The sequence below is a fragment of the Salvelinus namaycush genome, chromosome 18, assembly GCF_016432855.1.
Source record: "Salvelinus namaycush isolate Seneca chromosome 18, SaNama_1.0, whole genome shotgun sequence".
Lineage (NCBI taxonomy): Eukaryota > Metazoa > Chordata > Actinopteri > Salmoniformes > Salmonidae > Salvelinus > Salvelinus namaycush.
In genome coordinates, this window is record NC_052324.1 from 44,438,858 (window position 1) to 44,457,704 (window position 18,847).

Here is an 18,847-nt window from a genome sequence, read left to right on the forward strand (position 1 = left end):
ATTTGCAATGCAGGATATCCATTGCATTGTAGCACATGGGCAGCCACGTGTGCTACTACTTCTAAAGCACCTGAAGGGTTATGGCACTACCAAAAATGCAAAAAACAAAAATCCTCAATAGATTTGTATTACATAGCATTAATTTCCCCCCATAATATATCTGGTACTATTAAACCCAGTGAAATTGACCGTAGCAAATTCCCATTTGTTTCCCGTTTCCGCCATCTAGTGTTGAATATTTTGACGTTGGCTTCGCAATTCCTGCGTAAAATACGTGATAAAAGCGTAGGTCAAATGTGGGAGGGCGCTCTGCGTTTCCTGTACCGCTTCATTTTAACTGATCATCAAATTACAATGTAAATCCTAATCGGAACATTATTTTCAAACGCAGAACATATCATTCATGTCATATCCATCACCTGGAATACCGGGCGGCAATTAATCAACGAATACATGGTTTGCGGTCTAAATATCAGCCGCTGTCACATTGACAGCGGTAGGATATCCGGAAGACTTGAGGCAGGTTTGCACGAGCCATTGCGGTGTTGACGTAAGAGCTAAAGCCTTTTCAACTGATGTCTAAGGTGCGGTGACATATTTAAATTATATATTTGATTATGAATACCATGCATGCCGATGAATATGTTTCTGAGTTGTGTTAATTAGTACGTCACTGACAGACTAAGGGTATATGTAAAGTATTATGTATGTGGCTATATGATAAGTGTATGATGGTAAGGGTAACGTGCAATCTATGTATTATGTCTAGTGTGTAATGTACAGTGTCTATTTTGTATACAGCAGTGCTGTGTGTCTAAGACAATTTGGGACAATAAAGTTAATTCTGTCCTATCCTATCTATGTATGTTATGATAGCTATATGTCAGGTTTTTGGTCCCAGTCGATCAGTGCATTAAGGCATTGTCATAATGCTTGTTCAATACCTTGAATCACAAAAACATATTTTTCTGAAACCCTGGTATCATTATCTCTGTGTCTCTGTGACTTTAGAGTTGATGGTGATAATGTTTAGTATTCTGTATTGGGAAGATGATCATGAGATAACTAGTCAATCAGTAATGTACCTGTATCTCATCCATTATTCATTGCATTGTACCAGGACCCTCCTCCAAGGTGACATACATCCAATCACAGACTAGCATGGGAGAAGATGGACATTCCAGCTGCCAATCAGAGCTACGGACATGGCGGGCAGCCCGGGGTGTGTCATAATGGCTGGTCAGCAACCACACCCCCGACCGGTCTTGGATGTACCGCTGCCCAAGGACTCTCCAGTGACCCTCTACCCAGCTTACAGGGTCTGAACCTGGGCCCAGCCTCACACCAGAACCCCTCTAATAACATCCCTCAGTCCATGGTTCAGTTACAGTACTCACACCAGGGCTGTGTCAGCAGTCTTCCTACGCCCCCATTTAGGAACCAATCACCTTCAGCTCTTATACCATGTCTGAATCAAGAGCCTCACATACCACATGTACACATGGGTCCTTATATTTCCTACAACATCCCTCCACCATCAACACTCCTCCCTCTGAAACAAGGACCGCCAGCTAGCGGGCCTCCATCCACGATACCGTCTTCAAACCAGGGTCCTCAGAATACTGTCTCTCCTCCAGTCTCTTCCTCTCCTCCATATCCTCCATATCTGTATGCAAACCAAGGCTTTGTGAATGGCCCTGCAGTGACGTTGACAAGTCCAAACCAAGGCTTTGTGAATGGCCCCCCGGTGACGTTGACAAGTCCAAACCAAGGCTTTGTGAATGGCCCTCCGGTGACATTGACAAGTCCAAACCAAGGCTTTGTGAATGGCCCTCCGGTGACATTGACAAGTCCAAACCAAGGCTTTGTGAATGGCCCTCCGGTGACATTGACAAGTCCAAACCAAGGCTTTGTGAATGGCCCTCCGGTGATGTTGACAAGACCAAACCAAGGACCTCCCAACAGCAGTTTTTCATCCATGTCACCATGTGGGAGCCAGGGCCAACAGTGTTCACACCCGTATCCTCCACAACTCACCTCACCAGTCCAGCAGCAACCTCAATGGGCCCTGCCTCAGCAACACTATAGTCACAGTGGTAAGCTATACACTAACACGTAAACAGAGTCACAGTGGTAAGCTATACACTAACACACAAACAGAGTCACAGTGGTAAGCTATACACTAACACGTAAACAGAGTCACAGTGGTAAGCAATACACTAACACGTAAACAGAGTCACAGTGGTAAGCTATACACTAACACACAAACAGAGTCACAGTGGTAAGCTATACACTAACACACAAACAGAGTCACAGTGGTAAGCTATACACTAACACGTAAACAGAGTCACAGTGGTAAGCTATACACTAACACGTAAACAGAGTCACAGTGGTAAGCTATACACTAACACACAAACAGAGTCACAGTGGTAAGCTATACACTAACACACAAACAGAGTCACAGTGGTAAGCTATACACTAACACGTAAACAGAGTCACAGTGGTAAGCTATACACTAACACACAAACAGAGTCACAGTGGTAAGCTATACACTAACACACAAACAGAGTCACAGTGGTAAGCTATACACTAACACACAAACAGAGTCACAGTGGTAAGCTATACACTAACACACAAACAGAGTCACAGTGGTAAGCTATACACTAACACGTAAACAGAGTCACAGTGGTAAGCTATACACTAACACACAAACGGAGTCACAGTGGTAAGCTATGCACTAACACACAAACAAGAGTCAGGTGCAGGCAGTAAAAATCTGACACATTTTTCCTATAATATATGTGAATAATTGTGTTGTAGTATGTTGTTCCTGACTTCTCTCTGTCTCTCAGGTGTAATGTACAAGCCTGGTGCCATCTCGCATCAGGAGGGTACAACCATGCAACCTGTACAGGAGGGTACCATCATGCAACCTATACAGGAGGGTACCACCATGCAACCGGTAAGAAAACAGACCATATTAACAACAACGTGTAGTAACAGACGCTCACATCATTAGTGTGTCATTATTACTGGTTATAAACTGGGTGGTTCAAACCCTGAATTCTGATTGGCTGACAGTCGTGATATATCAAACCGTATACCACGGGTATGGCAAAACATTTCTTTTTACTGTTCTAATTACATTGGTAACCAGTTTATAATAGCAATAAGGCACCTATGGCCAATATACCACGGCTAAGGGCTGTATCCAGGCACTCCGCGTTGCGTCGTGCTTAAGAAGAGCCCTTAGCCGTGGTATACTGGCCATATACCACACCACCTCGGGCCTTATTGCTTAATTATAACGTTGTTATACTAGTGTGTCTCTGCATACTAGAAGGGACTAATCTGTCCTGGTGTCTCTCTCTTTCTGTGTGTCCGTGTCCAGTCCTGTCCGTCTCTGGGGGACAGTGGGGTGTCCGGTCCCAGCTCACCTATCTCAGAGTCACGCTATGGCCTACACCCTCAGCTTCTACCCAGCGCTGTAAGTGTCCCTTCTCTTCCTCTAGACGTCATCCTCCTCTCACTATGTTTCACCCACTGAAGACACTGCACAACTGCTTCTCTCTCTCCTCTCTCCTCTCTTTCTCTCTTCTCCTTTCTCTCCTCTCTTCTTTCTCTTCTCTCGCTTTCTCTTCTCTCTCTTTCTCTTCTCTCTCTATCTCTTCTCTCTTTCTCTTCTCTCTCTATCTCTTCTCTCTCTTTCTCTTCTCTCTCTATCTCCTCTCTGTCTCCTCTCTTCTCTCTCTTTCTCTTCTATCTCTTTCTATTCTCTCTCTCTCTTTCTCTTCTCTCTCTTTCTCTCCTCTCTCTCATCCCCCTCTCTCTTTTTCTCCATATTTGTCTTATCTCTCTGTCCTTTCTCTTTCTCTCCTCTCTCTTTATCTCCTCTTACTTTCTATCCTCTCTCTCTCCTCTCTCAATTCAATTCTATTACAGTTTAAGGGCTTTATTGGCATGGGAAACATAAGTTAACATTGCCAAAGCAAGTAAAGTAGACAATAAACAAAAGTAAAATAAAATAAATGTTGAAGAGGGTGGGGCTTAAGCTGCATCCCTGTCTCACCCCACGGCCCTGTGGAAAGAAATGTGTGTTTTTTGCCAATTTTAACCACACACTCTTTTGAGTACATGGATTTTATAATGTCGTATGTTTTTCCTCCAACACCACTTTCCATCAATTTGTATAGCAGACCCTCATGCCAAATTGAGTCAAAAGCTTTTTTGAAATCAACAAAGCATGAGAAGACTTTGCCTTTGTTCTGGTTTGTTTGTGAATTAGGGTGTTTAGGGTGAATACGTGGTCTGTCTTATGGTAATTTGGTAAAAAGCCAATTTGACATTTGCTCAGTGTTTTCACTGAGGAAATGGACTAGTTGCTAATGACCCAGCTCTCTCTCTCTCTCTTTCTCTCTCTCTTTCTGTCTCTCTTTCTCTCCTCTCTCTTTTCTCTCCTCTCTCTCTACTCTCTTTCTCTCCTCTCTCTCTCTCCTCTCTTTCTCCATCTCTCCTCTCTTTCTCTCCTCTCTCTTTCTCTCACAGGTGCGTGTGATGGAGGAGGACAGGACAGCGTGGGAGGGGAAGGTGTTTGTGTCTGAACCCATCTCCTCTCTACCTCCGCTGGCTACCACAGACTGTGTCGTGGAGGACAGAGGTAGGCCTCAGGCAATACAGCAATTCTGTATAATATTGACATAAATAAACATATATTTTATAAATAAGACAAAAAAATAGTACATTTTATTGTAGCTATAGTTATAATTATATCAATGTAGCCTATCACCCAGCCCCTGTGTGAGCGTGTACGCTTTGGCAGCAGACCAGGTCTGTGGTTGTCTCTCTCTGTGTCCCTAGGTAACTGCAGTCCTCGGTTCATCCTTTCTACTTCCTACTGCGTTCCGTGTGAGGGCCAGACAGCCCTCCAGAGCCACCTACCCCTGGGGGCCCTAGTCACCCCTCTGGCTAAGCTACACACAGGAGAGGTACTAACCTGTATTATCACAGTTATAGCCTCTTACAGCCTGGTCCCAGATCTAATTGTGCTGTATAGCCAGCTACTATTGGCTATAACGACCATATGGTTGTTGTTATGCCATAATAGCGACCATTGGAGTTGGCTGTACAACACAAACAGATCTGGAAGGGAAAGGGAAAGAGGGATACCTTGCCAGTTGTACAACTGAAATGTGTCTTTTGCATTTAACACTAGAACCGCCTGGCGTTTCAGCCTATCAGTACCCGCTAGAGCTCATTGTCTGGCGTCCCCTTTAGCATACACATCAGATGCATATCAACCAGAAGCAAACAGAAGCACCAACGCTTGATAAATAGTGCATAAACTATTGTAAATAATTAATTGCATGAAGAAATGTTAGTGGAAATACACCAATAAAAATAGACAACAACAATAGTTATTTGTTCAGATAGAGTCAAGGATATGTTTTGTATAATTCTGCAAAGTCCTACAACAAAAATATAGGCCTACAGCCTATTTTAGTTTCCCTTCTGATAAAAACATGACAGTGTAAACCATTCGATCAACTTGATTTGTAGATTTGATTAATAATAAGAGTTATAGCGGGGCGGCAGGGTAGCCTAGTGGTTAGAGCGTTGGGCTAGTAACCGCAAGGTTGCAAGATCGAATCCCTGGTACAAGGTACAAATCTGTCGTTCTGCCCCTGAACAAGGCAGTTAACCCACTGTTCCCTGGGAAGGCCGTCATTGTAAATAAGAATTTGTTCTTAACTGACTTGCCTTGTTAAATAAAGGATAAATAATTAGTCATTCATACAGTTCCAGCTTCTTTTGACAAAGTAGAAACAAAAACATATAATGATAATAGTATAACCAGCCAAATGATTGACTGTATTCCTTAAGAAAAGCACCGGTGCATCAACAATTGTAAAGGATGAATTGCATAAATAAACAGCATATTTTAAGTTTATTATGTTACTAGTTTTTGCTTTGTAGCCAGAGCAATGCTGCTGCGTGAGTGGTCATGTGCTGAATACAGGGACAGTGGAGTGGTCATGTGTTGAATACAGGGACAGTGGAGGGGTCATGTGTTGAATACAGGGACAGTGGAGTGGTCATGTGCTGAATACAGGGACAGTGGAGTGGTCATGTGCTGAATACAGGGACAGTGGAGTGGTCATGTGCTGAATACAGGGACAGTGGAGTGGTCATGTGCTGAATGCAGGGACAGTGGAGTGGTCATGTGCTGAATACAGGGACAGTGGAGTGGTCATGTACTGAATGTAGGGACAGTGGGTCATGTGCTGAATACAGGGACAGTGGAGTGGTCATGTACTGAATGTAGGGACAGTGGGTCATGTGCTGAATGTAGGGACAGTGGGTCATGTGCTGAATACAGGGACAGTGGAGTGGTCATGTACTGAATGTAGGGACAGTGGGTCATGTGTTGAATGCAGGGACAGTGGAGTGGTCATGTACTGAATGTAGGGACAGTGGAGTGGCCATGTACTGAATGTAGGGACTGTGGAGTGGTCATGTGCTGAACACAGGGACAGTGGAGTGGTCATGTGTTGAATACAGGGACAGTGGAGTGGTCATGTGCTGAACACAGGGACAGTGGAGTGGTCATGTGCTGAACACAGGGACAGTGGAGTGGTCATGTGCTGAACACAGGGACAGTGGAGTGGTCATGTGCTGAACACAGGGACAGTGGAGTGGTCATGTGCTGAACACAGGGACAGTGGAGTGGTCATGTGCTGAACACAGGGACAGTGGAGTGGTCATGTGCTGAACACAGGGACAGTGGAGTGGTCATGTGTTGAATGTAGGGACAGTGGAGTGGTCATGTACTGAACACAGGGACAGTGGAGTGGTCATGTGCTGAACACAGGGACAGTGGAGTGGTCATGTGCTGAACACAGGGACAGTGGAGTGGTCATGTGTTGAATGTAGGGACAGTGGAGTGGTCATGTACTGAACACAGGGACAGTGGAGTGGTCATGTGCTGAATACAGGGACAGTGGAGTGGTCATGTGCTGAATGCAGGGAGAGTGGAGTGGTCATGTGTTGAATGCAGGGACAGTGGAGTGGTCATATGTTGAATGCAGGGACAGTGGAGTGGTCATGTGTTGAATACAGGGACAGTGGAGTGGTCATGTGTTGAATACAGGGACAGTGGAGTGGCCATGTGTTGAATACAGGGACAGTGGAGTGGCCATGTGTTGAATACAGGGACAGTGGAGTGGCCATGTGTTGAATACAGGGACAGTGGAGTGGCCATGTACTGAATGCAGGGATAGTGGAGTGGTCATGTACTGAATGCAGGGACAGTGGAGTGGTCATGTGTTGAATGCAGGGACAGTGGAGTGGTCATGTGTTGAATACAGGGACAGTGGAGTGGTCATGTGTTGAATACAGGGACAGTGGAGTGGCCATGTGTTGAATACAGGGACAGTGGAGTGGCCATGTACTGAATGCAGGGATAGTGGAGTGGTCATGTACTGAATGCAGGGACAGTGGAGTGGTCATGTGTTGAATGCAGGGACAGTGGAGTGGTCATGTGTTGAATACAGGGACAGTGGAGTGGTCATGTGTTGAATGCAGGGACAGTGGAGTGGTCATGTGTTGAATACAGGGACAGTGGAGTGGTCATGTGTTGAATGCAGGGACAGTGGAGTGGTCATGTGTTGAATGCAGGGACAGTGGAGTGGTCATGTGTTGAATGCAGGGACAGTGGAGTGGTCATGTACTGAATGCAGGGACAGTGGAGTGGTCATGTGTTGAATGCAGGGACAGTGGAGTGGTCATGTGTTGAATGCAGGGACAGTGGAGTGGTCATGTGTTGAATGCAGGGACAGTGGAGTGGTCATGTGTTGAATGCAGGGACAGTGGAGTGGTCATGTGTTGAATGCAGGGACAGTGGAGTGGTCATGTGTTGAATACAGGGACAGTGGAGTGGTCATGTGTTGAATGCAGGGACAGTGGAGTGGTCATGTGTTGAATACAGGGACAGTGGAGTGGTCATGTGTTGAATACAGGGACAGTGGAGTGGTCATGTGTTGAATACAGGGACAGTGGAGTGGTCATGTGTTGAATACAGGGACAGTGGAGTGGTCATGTGTTGAATGTAGGGACAGTGGAGTGGTCATGTACTGAATGTATGGACAGTGGAGTGGTCATGTACTGAATACAGGGACAGTGGAGTGGTCATGTGCTGAATACAGGGACAGTGGAGTGGTCATGTGTTGAATACAGGGACAGTGGAGTGGTCATGTGTTGAATGTAGGGACAGTGGAGTGGTCATGTGTTGAATGCAGGGACAGTGGAGTGGTCATGTGCTGAATACAGGGACAGTGGAGTGGTCATGTGCTGAATACAGGGACAGTGGAGTGGTCATGTGCTGAACACAGGGACAGTGGAGTGGTCATGTGCTGAATACAGGGACAGTGGAGTGGTCATGTGTTGAATACAGGGACAGTGGAGTGGCAGCACGGATATTCTTGAAAAAGTGACATTTGGAAATAGAGCTGCACCTCTTGAATTATGGGCGTTATTTGACAAAGGGAAGTGTCTCAGGAAATGTGGAATCTGCTCTTTCAGATACTATATAGAAATCCCAATGTTTTCCCTGCATCTGACTCTGAAGGAGGATTTGATGAAGTGATTATCTTTTCCCTGCATCTGTAAATTACAAGATGCGCCCATCTCTTCATGTACACTTTGACAAATGTTAGGCCTAATATTGTCACTCATCAGATTATTGTCAATTTAATCTTGTCTACCTCTTATAATCTGTGAAATCAGTTTGTTAGGTGTAGTTTCGACGGGCTGGCTGTGCAGGCGGACTGGCGGCGTTTGTTTCCCACTCATCAAGTTTGATAGAGTCAAGGATGTGTTTGTCATTATTCTAAAGGCCTACTCTAACACATAGCATGTATTCATTTCCCTTACAATACATGTGATCAGTAATATAGTTCTAGTAAATTAAACGGTCCCATAACAGCTTCTTTTTACAAAGTAAAGCGTAAAGAGAAAGGTATCAACTCCCAAGGCGTGCGGTCAAATGATGTGCTGCTGATAACGAGACACAAACTCCTCATTACACTATTGTCTTTCTAAATTAAATCAACCTCTTCACCCTCCTCATCATTCAGTTAGGCTGGGTACCAACGTCCTACAGCACATTGTCTTGGTGCCTGGCTGGGTACCAACGTCCTACAGCACATTGTCTTGGTGCCTGGCTGGGTACCAACGTCCTACAGCACATTGTGATGGAGCCTGGCTGGGTACCAACGTCCTACAGCACATTGTCTTGGCGCCTGGCTGGGTACCAACGTCCTACAGCACATTGTCTTGGTGCCTGGCTGGGTACCAACATCCTACAGCACATTGTCTTGGTGCCTGGCTGGGTACCAACGTCCTACAGCACATTGTCTTGGTGCCTGGCTGGGTACCAATGTCCTACAGCACATTGTCTTGGTGCCTGGCTGGGTACCAACGTCCTACAGCACATTGTCTTGGTGCCTGGCTGGGTACCAACGTCCTACAGCACATTGTCTTGGTGCCTGGCTGGGTACCAACGTCCTACAGCACATTGTCTTGGTGCCTGGCTGGGTACCAACGTCCTACAGCACATTGTCTTGGTGCCTGGCTGGGTACCAACGTCCTACAGCACATTGTCTTGGAGCCTGGCTGGGTACCAACGTCCTACAGCACATTGTCTTGGAGCCTGGCTGGGTACCAACGTCCTACAGCACATTGTCTTGGTGCCTGGCTGGGTACCAACGTCCTATAGCACATTGTCTTGGAGCCTGGCTGGGTACCAACGTCCTACAGCACATTGTCTTGGAGCCTGGCTGGGTACCAACGTCCTACAGCACATTGTCTTGGTGCCTGGCTGGGTACCAACGTCCTACAGCACATTGTCTTGGTGCCTGGCTGGGTACCAACGTCCTACAGCACATTGTCTTGGTGCCTGGCTGGGTACCAACGTCCTACAGAACATTGTCTTGGTGCCTGGCTGGGTACCAACGTCCTACAGCACATTGTCTTGGAGCCTGGCTGGGTACCAACGTCCTACAGCACATTGTTTTGGTGCCTGGCTGGGTACCAACGTCCTACAGCACATTGTCTTGGTGCCTGGCTGGGTACCAACGTCCTACAGCACATTGTCTTGGTGCCTGGCTGGGTACCAACATCCTAGAGCACATTGTCTTGGTGCCTGGCTGGGTACCAACATCCTACAGCACATTGTCTTGGAGCCTGGCTGGGTACCAACGTCCTACAGCACATTGTCTTGGAGCCTGGCTGGGTACCAACGTCCTACAGCACATTGTCTTGGTGCCTGGCTGGGTACCAACGTCCTATAGCACATTGTCTTGGAGCCTGGCTGGGTACCAACGTCCTACAGCACATTGTCTTGGAGCCTGGCTGGGTACCAACGTCCTACAGCACATTGTCTTGGTGCCTGGCTGGGTACCAACGTCCTACAGCACATTGTCTTGGTGCCTGGCTGGGTACCAACGTCCTACAGCACATTGTCTTGGTGCCTGGCTGGGTACCAACGTCCTACAGAACATTGTCTTGGTGCCTGGCTGGGTACCAACGTCCTACAGCACATTGTCTTGGAGCCTGGCTGGGTACCAACGTCCTACAGCACATTGTTTTGGTGCCTGGCTGGGTACCAACGTCCTACAGCACATTGTCTTGGTGCCTGGCTGGGTACCAACGTCCTACAGCACATTGTCTTGGTGCCTGGCTGGGTACCAAGTCCTACAGCACATTGTCTTGGTGCCTGCCTGGCTGGGTACCAACGTCCTACAGCACATTGTCTTGGTGCCTGGCTGGGTACCAACATCCTAGAGCACATTGTCTTGGTGCCTGGCTGGGTACCAACGTCCTACAGCACATTGTCTTGGAGCCTGGCTGGGTACCAACGTCCTACAGCACATTGTTTTGGTGCCTGGCTGGGTACCAACGTCCTACAGCACATTGTCTTGGTGCCTGGCTGGGTACCAACGTCCTACAGCACATTGTCTTGGAGCCTGGCTGGGTACCAACGTCCTACAGCACACTGTTTTGGTGCCTGGCTGGGTACCAACGTCCTACAGCACATTGTCTTGGTGCCTGGCTGGGTACCAACGTCCTACAGCACATTGTCTTGGTGCCTGGCTGGGTACCAAGTCCTACAGCACATTGTCTTGGTGCCTGCCTGGCTGGGTACCAACGTCCTACAGCACATTGTCTTGGTGCCTGGCTGGGTACCAACATCCTAGAGCACATTGTCTTGGTGCCTGGCTGGGTACCAACGTCCTACAGCACATTGTCTTGGAGCCTGGCTGGGTACCAACGTCCTACAGCACATTGTTTTGGTGCCTGGCTGGGTACCAACGTCCTACAGCACATTGTCTTGGTGCCTGGCTGGGTACCAACGTCCTACAGCACATTGTCTTGGTGCCTGGCTGGGTACCAAGTCCTACAGCACATTGTCTTGGTGCCTGCCTGGCTGGGTACCAACGTCCTACAGCACATTGTCTTGGTGCCTGGCTGGGTACCAACATCCTAGAGCACATTGTCTTGGTGCCTGGCTGGGTACCAACGTCCTACAGCACATTGTCTTGGTGCCTGGCTGGGTACCAACGTCCTACAGCACATTGTCTTGGTGCCTGGCTGGGTACCAACGTCCTACAGCACATTGTCTTGGTGCCTGGCTGGGTACTAACGTCCTACAGCACATTGTCTTGGTGCCTGGCTGGGTACCAACGTCCTACAGCACATTGTCTTGGTGCCTGGCTGGGTACCAACGTCCTACAGCACATTGTCTTGGTGCCTGGCTGGGTACCAACGTCCTACAGCACATTGTCTTGGTGCCTGGCTGGGTACCAACGTCCTACAGCACATTGTCTTGGCGCCTGGCTGGGTACCAACGTCCTACAGCACATTGTCTTGGCGCCTGGCTGGGTACCAACGTCCTACAGCACATTGTCATGGAGCCTGGCTGGGTACCAACGTCCTACAGCACATTGTCTTGGTGCCTGGCTGGGTACCAACGTCCTACAGCACATTGTCTTGGTGCCTGGCTGGGTATCAACGTCCTACAGCACATTGTCTTGGTGCCTGGCTGGGTACCAACATCCTACAGCACATTGTCTTGGTGCCTGGCTGGGTACCAACGTCCTACAGCACATTGTCTTGGTGCCTGGCTGGGTACTAACGTCCTACAGCACATTGTCTTGGTGCCTGGCTGGGTACCAACGTCCTACAGCACATTGTCTTGGTGCCTGGCTGGGTACCAACGTCCTACAGCACATTGTCTTGGTGCCTGGCTGGGTACCAACGTCCTATAGCACATTGTCTTGGTGCCTGGCTGGGTACCAACGTCCTACAGCACATTGTCTTGGTGCCTGGCTGGGTACCAACGTCCTACAGCACATTGTTTTGGTGCCTGGCTGGGTACCAACGTCCTACAGCACATTGTCTTAGAGCCTGGCTGGGTACCAACGTCCTACAGCACATTGTCTTAGAGCCTGGCTGGGTACCAACGTCCTACAGCACATTGTCTTAGAGCCTGGCTGGGTACCAACGTCCTACAGCACATTGTTTTGGTGCCTGGCTGGGTACCAACGTCCTACAGCACATTGTCTTGGTGCCTGGCTGGGTACCAACGTCCTACAGCACATTGTCTTGGTGCCTGGCTGGGTACCAATGTCCTACAGCACATTGACTTGGTGCCTGGCTGTTACCAACGTCCTACAGGACATTGTCTTGGCGCCTGGCTGGGTAGCAACGTCCTACAGCACATTGTCTTGGAGCCTGGCTGGGTACCAACGTCCTACAGCACATTGTCTTGGTGCCTGGCTGGGTACCAACGTCCTACAGCACATTGTCTTGGTGCCTGGCTGGGTACCAACGTCCTACAGCACATTGTCTTGGAGCCTGGCTGGGTACCAACGTCCTACAGCACATTGTCTTGGTGCCTGGCTGGGTACCAACGTCCTACAGCACATTGTCTTGGTGCCTGGCTGGGTACCAACGTCCTACAGCACATTGTCTTGGTGCCTGGCTGGGTACCAATGTCCTACAGCACATTGTCTTGGTGCCTGGCTGGGTACCAACGTCCTACAGCACATTGTTTTGGTGCCTGGCTGGGTATCAACGTCCTACAGCACATTGTCTTGGTGCCTGGCTGGGTACCAACGTCCTACAGCACATTGTCTTAGAGCCTGGCTGGGTACCAACGTCCTACAGCACATTGTCTTGGTGCCTGGCTGGGTACCAACGTCCTACAGCACATTGTCTTGGTGCCTGGCTGGGTACCAACGTCCTACAGCACATTGTCTTGGAGCCTGGCTGGGTACCAACGTCCTACAGCACATTGTCTTGGTGCCTGGCTGGGTATTAATGTCCTACAGCACATTGTCTTGGTGCCTGGCTGGGTACCAACGTCCTACAGCACATTGTTTTGGTGCCTGGCTGGGTACCAACGTCCTACAGCACATTGTCTTGGTGCCTGGCTGGGTACCAACGTCCTACAGCACATTGTCTTGGTGCCTGGCTGGGTATCAACGTCCTACAGCACATTGTCTTTTTGCCTGGCTGGGTACCAATGTCCTACAGCACATTGTCTTGGTGCCTGGCTGGGTACCAACGTCCTACAGCACATTGTCTTGGTGCCTGGCTGGGTACCAACGTCCTATAGCACATTGTCTTGGAGCCTGGCTGGGTACCAACGTCCTACAGCACATTGTCTTGGAGCCTGGCTGGGTACCAACGTCCTACAGAACATTGTCTTGGTGCCTGGCTGGGTACCAACGTCCTACAGAACATTGTCTTGGAGCCTGGCTGGGTACCAACGTCCTACAGAACATTGTCTTGGTGCCTGGCTGGGTACCAACGTCCTACAGCACATTGTCTTGGTGCCTGGCTGGGTACCAACGTCCTACAGCACATTGTCTTGGAGCCTGGCTGGGTACCAACGTCCTACAGAACATTGTCTTGGTGCCTGCCTGGGTACCAACGTCCTACAGCACATTGTCTTGGTGCCTGGCTGGGTACCAACGTCCTACAGAACATTGTCTTGGAGCCTGGCTGGGTACCAACGTCCTACAGAACATTGTCTTGGTGCCTGGCTGGGTACCAACGTCCTACAGCACATTGTCTTGGTGCCTGGCTGGGTACCAACGTCCTACAGAACATTGTCTTAGTGGATTAAGTTAATAGGTGTGAGAAAAACTGGTAAAAAGGCTCTAAATAGTTTTCTGTTTATGATTTCAACATTCTGACAAATAAGTAGTGGGAAATGTATATGTATACCTTTTTTACGAAATGAAACGTGGCGGTTCTAGTGTTAACCCAACCCCTCTGAATCAGAGAGTGGCACCAGGCTAGTCTCACGAAAAATACAAATACATTAAATACAAGAAAGGGCTGGTGGGAACTATTGATAACAAAATAGGAGTTAAGCCATCACTATATTTAGAATAGAGAACCACTGGAGTCTGTCTGGCTTGTGAACCCTGTTCCTTACCCTGGTTGTTTTGTGTTCTCCAGCGCCCCCTGTCTGTGTGTATGGAGGCAGACACTGTAAAGGGCTGTGGGGAGTGTGGGGCTTACATGTGTTCAGCTATGGGATGGCAGGACTGTGGACAGAGATTCTACTGCCCATTCTGTGGGAAACTCCGTGAAGGTAAGATACATTTATCCTGCTCAATGTCTTCTGTTCTCTTCTCAGCCTGGAACACAGCACTTGTTGTCTCCCTGGCCTTTCTCTTATTCTCCTTTACATAACTCATGTTCCCTCTGTTTCTGTCCGTCTTTACTCTCCCTCCTAATCGTTATCCTTTTACTCGCTCTCCCTCCCCTGTCTCTCTGTCGCTCTCTCCCCCTCCCCTGTCTGTCTCTCCCTCTGTCTCTCCCTCTGTCTCTCCCTCCTAATCGTTATCCTTTTACTCTCTCCCCCTCCACTGTCTCTCTCTCGCTCTCTCTCCCTCCACTGTCTCTCTCGCTCTCTCCCCCTCCCCTGTCTCTCTCGCTCTCTCCCCCTCCCCTGTCTCTCTCGCTCTCTCCCCCTCTCCTGTCTGTCTCTCCCTCTGTCTCTCCCTCCTAATCGTTATCCTTTTACTCTCTCTCCCTCCACTGTCTCTCTCGCTCTCTCCCCCTCCCCTGTCTGTCTCTCCCTCTGTCTCTCCCTCCTAATCGTTATCCTTTTACTCTCTCTCCCTCCACTGTCTCTCTCTCACTCTCTCTCCCTCCCCTGTCTCTCTCTCACTCTCTCTCCCTCCCCTGTCTCTCTCGCTCTCTCCCCCTCTCCTGTCTGTCTCTCCCTCTGTCTCTCCCTCCTAATCGTTATCCTTTTACTCTCTCTCCCTCCACTGTCTCTCTCGCTCTCTCTCCCTCCCCTGTCTCTCTCGCTCTCTCCCCCTCTCCTGTCTGTCTCTCCCTCTGTCTCTCCCTCCTAATCGTTATCCTTTTACTCTCTCTCCCTCCACTGTCTCTCTCTCGCTCTCTCTCCCTCCACTGTCTCTCTCGCTCTCTCCCCCTCCCCTGTCTCTCTCGCTCTCTCCCCCTCTCCTGTCTGTCTCTCCCTCCACTGTCTCTCCCTCCTAATCGTTATCCTTTTACTCTCTCTCCCTCCACTGTCTCTCTCTCACTCTCTCTCCCTCCCCTGTCTCTCTCGCTCTCTCCCCCTCTCCTGTCTGTCTCTCCCTCTGTCTCTCCCTCCTAATCGTTATCCTTTTACTCTCTCTCCCTCCACTGTCTCTCTCGCTCTCTCTCCCTCCCCTGTCTCTCTCGCTCTCTCCCCCTCTCCTGTCTGTCTCTCCCTCTGTCTCTCCCTCCTAATCGTTATCCTTTTACTCTCTCTCCCTCCACTGTCTCTCTCTCGCTCTCTCTCCCTCCACTGTCTCTCTCGCTCTCTCCCCCTCCCCTGTCTCTCTCGCTCTCTCCCCCTCCCCTGTCTCTCTCGCTCTCTCCCCCTCCCCTGTCTCTCTCGCTCTCTCCCCCTCTCCTGTCTGTCTCTCCCTCCACTGTCTCTCCCTCCTAATCGTTATCCTTTTACTCTCTCTCCCTCCCCTGTCTCTCTCGCTCTCTCCCCCTCTCCTGTCTGTCTCTCCCTCTGTCTCTCCCTCCTAATCGTTATCCTTTTACTCTCTCTCCCTCCACTGTCTCTCTCGCTCTCTCCCCCTCCCCTGTCTGTCTCTCCCTCTGTCTCTCCCTCCTAATCGTTATCCTTTTACTCTCTCTCCCTCCACTGTCTCTCTCTCTCACTCTCTCTCCCTCCCCTGTCTCTCTCTCACTCTCTCTCCCTCCCCTGTCTCTCTCGCTCTCTCCCCCTCTCCTGTCTGTCTCTCCCTCTGTCTCTCCCTCCTAATCATTATCCTTTTACTCTCTCTCCCTCCACTGTCTCTCTCGCTCTCTCCCCCTCCCCTGTCTCTCTCACTCTCTCCCCCTCCCCTGTCTCTCTCGCTCTCTCCCCCTCTCCTGTCTGTCTCTCCCTCTGTCTCTCCCTCCTAATCGTTATCCTTTTACTCTCTCCCCCTCCACTGTCTCTCTCGCTCTCTCTCCCTCCCCTGTCTCTGTCGCTCTCTCCCCCTCCCCTGTCTGTCTCTCCCTCTGTCTCTCCCTCTGTCTCTCCCTCCTAATCGTTATCCTTTTACTCTCTCTCCCTCCACTGTCTCTCTCGCTCTCTCCCCCTCTCCTGTCTGTCTCTCCCTCTCTCCCCCTCCCCTGTCTCTCTCTCGCTCTCTCCCCCTCCACTGTCTCTCTCGCTCTCTCCCCCTCCCCTGTCTGTCTCTCCCTCTGTCTCTCCCTCCTAATCGTTATCCTTTTACTCTCTCTCCCTCCACTGTCTCTCTCGCTCTCTCTCCCTCCACTGTCTCTCTCGCTCTCTCCCCCTCCCCTGTCTCTCTCGCTCTCTCCCCCTCCCCTGTCTCTCCCCCTGTCTCTCCCCCTGTCTCTCCCCCTGTCTCTCCCTCTGTCTCTCAGTTGGATGGCAGCATTACCAGCCAACACAGGGAGTAGAGGGGAACAGAGTGGACCGAGAGCAGAGACCAGAGCTCAGTCTGGGCTCCTATGAGATACTGGACAGTCAACAAGATGTGCCTGATGCTGTGTTGCTCCTGGCTGTGGATGTGTCTGCTGCAGCTCTGAGAGGAGGACACCTGGAGCTCATTAGTCAGCAGCTACGTTCTCTACTCACATCACTAAATAGGTAAAACACACACACACACACACACACACACACACACACACACACACACACACACACACACACACACACACACACACACACACACACACACAACATCATACTTAGTGAGATCCCTCTTGGTTTGTTTAAGGGAGGAAGGTGCATTCCAGTCAGATGTTCGTGTGGGGTTGATGACCTATGACAGCCGGATCCACCTCTATGACCTCAGCCCTGCCCTGTCCCGCCCACACATGCTGGTCGTCACGGAGACAGAGGACCTGCAGCTTCCTGTGAGGGAGGGGCTTCTGGTTCCACTCAAAGACTGCATAGACAGTATCAACAGGTAGGTTCGACACTCTTAAAAATATAAAAGCGCTATCTTGATCCTAAAATGGTTCTTCGGCTGTCCCCATGTGAGAACCCTTTGAAGAACCCTTTTTACAAGAAAAGCGTTCTACCTGGAACCAAAAATGGTTCTCCTATGGGGACAGCTGAAGAACCCTTTTGGAACCATTTGTTCTAAGAGTGTACAGTATAGCATGAAGACATAGCTTGGGCAGTCAAGTATGTGTGTCTGCCTAATGCGTATACTAGCTAGGCACACAGAACAAATCAGCGATTGCCAATAAGCAATCCGGATGTTGACATCAGTCCAGACAAAGTGTCAATATAGAATTCTAACCCTGCAGAAAATGATTAACTTGGCTGTAATACTAGAAAGGCTTCCCTTAATGCACACAATGATTTCTTTAAGTCAACCTTTCCTCTCTGTGTTGTGTAGTGTCCTGCAGCGTATCCCTCTGTTCAGTGCAGAGTTTGAGGAGGCCAGTGAAGTTCTCCTGGAGCTGCCTGTCAAGGCTGGACTGGCCGTTCTACAGGTCAGAACCTCTATCTCTCACACACACACACACACCAACTCTGAAGAAGAGTGTAGAATTGTCCTGCGAAAACGCAGTAGTAGAGATATAACACAGGGCTTCCCTTCTCACCCTGCAGGAGGTGGGTTGTCCTGGCAAGCTGCTGGTCTTCCAAACTGCTCCCTTCACCGAGGGAACACACACACACAACTCCTCTGGCTTCTTCAGCTCCAACAAACCAAAGGTAAACACACACACACACACACACACACACACACACACACACACACACACACACACACACACACACACACACACACACACACACACACACACACACACACACACACACACACACACACACACACACACACACGCTCTCTCTCATTCAGTAATTTAACCCTTTCTTCTCTCTCTCTGTTTTGTATCCCAGTCTCTGTTTCAGCCTCCGGACCCTGCTGTCTCATTGGCTAAGGAGTGTGTCAGTCAGGGCTGTGGCGTGCACCTGTTTGTGTTCTCCCAGCAGGATGTGGGCGGGGCTTGGCCGGGACATGTTCCTTACCTGACAGGTGGAGAGCTGCACTGCTACCACGGTCTCCAGGTAGCAGACCAGAGATTAGGAATGCAGGAATGCTTGTGGCTAAACACTTGAGATAGAGTAATTAAAAAGAACCCCACTAATTAGACATAAGCATTAACATATGTATAAACACTGTTCATGGAAAAAATGTTTTATCTAACACTGCTGCCATTCATTTCTAATGTGGAATATCATGAAATGACCTTAGGGCGCTTTCCCATACAGTACATGACCAACGGTATGTGG

The 18,847-nt window shown here is 49.4% G+C and overlaps 1 protein-coding gene across 1 annotated transcript; it reads left to right on the forward strand.

Annotated features, from left to right (window-relative positions):
- Positions 1-362: 362 nt before the first annotated feature.
- On the forward strand, positions 363-18,673 carry LOC120062964 (protein transport protein Sec24C-like). The gene is made up of 12 exons (XM_039013018.1): positions 363-584; positions 1,121-2,096; positions 2,853-2,962; positions 3,392-3,487; positions 4,546-4,657; positions 4,858-4,985; positions 14,527-14,662; positions 16,960-17,185; positions 17,316-17,507; positions 17,946-18,042; positions 18,161-18,265; positions 18,455-18,673. Exons 2-12 carry the CDS (start codon positions 1,172-1,174, stop codon positions 18,671-18,673), a joined length of 2,346 nt encoding a protein of 781 aa, XP_038868946.1. The 5' UTR covers positions 363-584; positions 1,121-1,171.
- The last annotated feature ends 174 nt before the right edge of the window (positions 18,674-18,847 follow it).

Bases quoted from the DNA above. Each gene is read 5' to 3' on its own strand.
- LOC120062964 (XM_039013018.1), top strand. From the start codon at position 1,172: ATGGACATTCCAGCTGCCAATCAGAGCTACGGACATGGCGGGCAGCCC. The intron at 14,663-16,959 runs GTAAGATACATT...TCTGTCTCTCAG, and splicing joins CTGTGGGAAACTCCGTGAAG to TTGGATGGCAGCATTACCAG. The intron at 17,186-17,315 runs GTAAAACACACA...GGTTTGTTTAAG, and splicing joins CTACTCACATCACTAAATAG to GGAGGAAGGTGCATTCCAGT.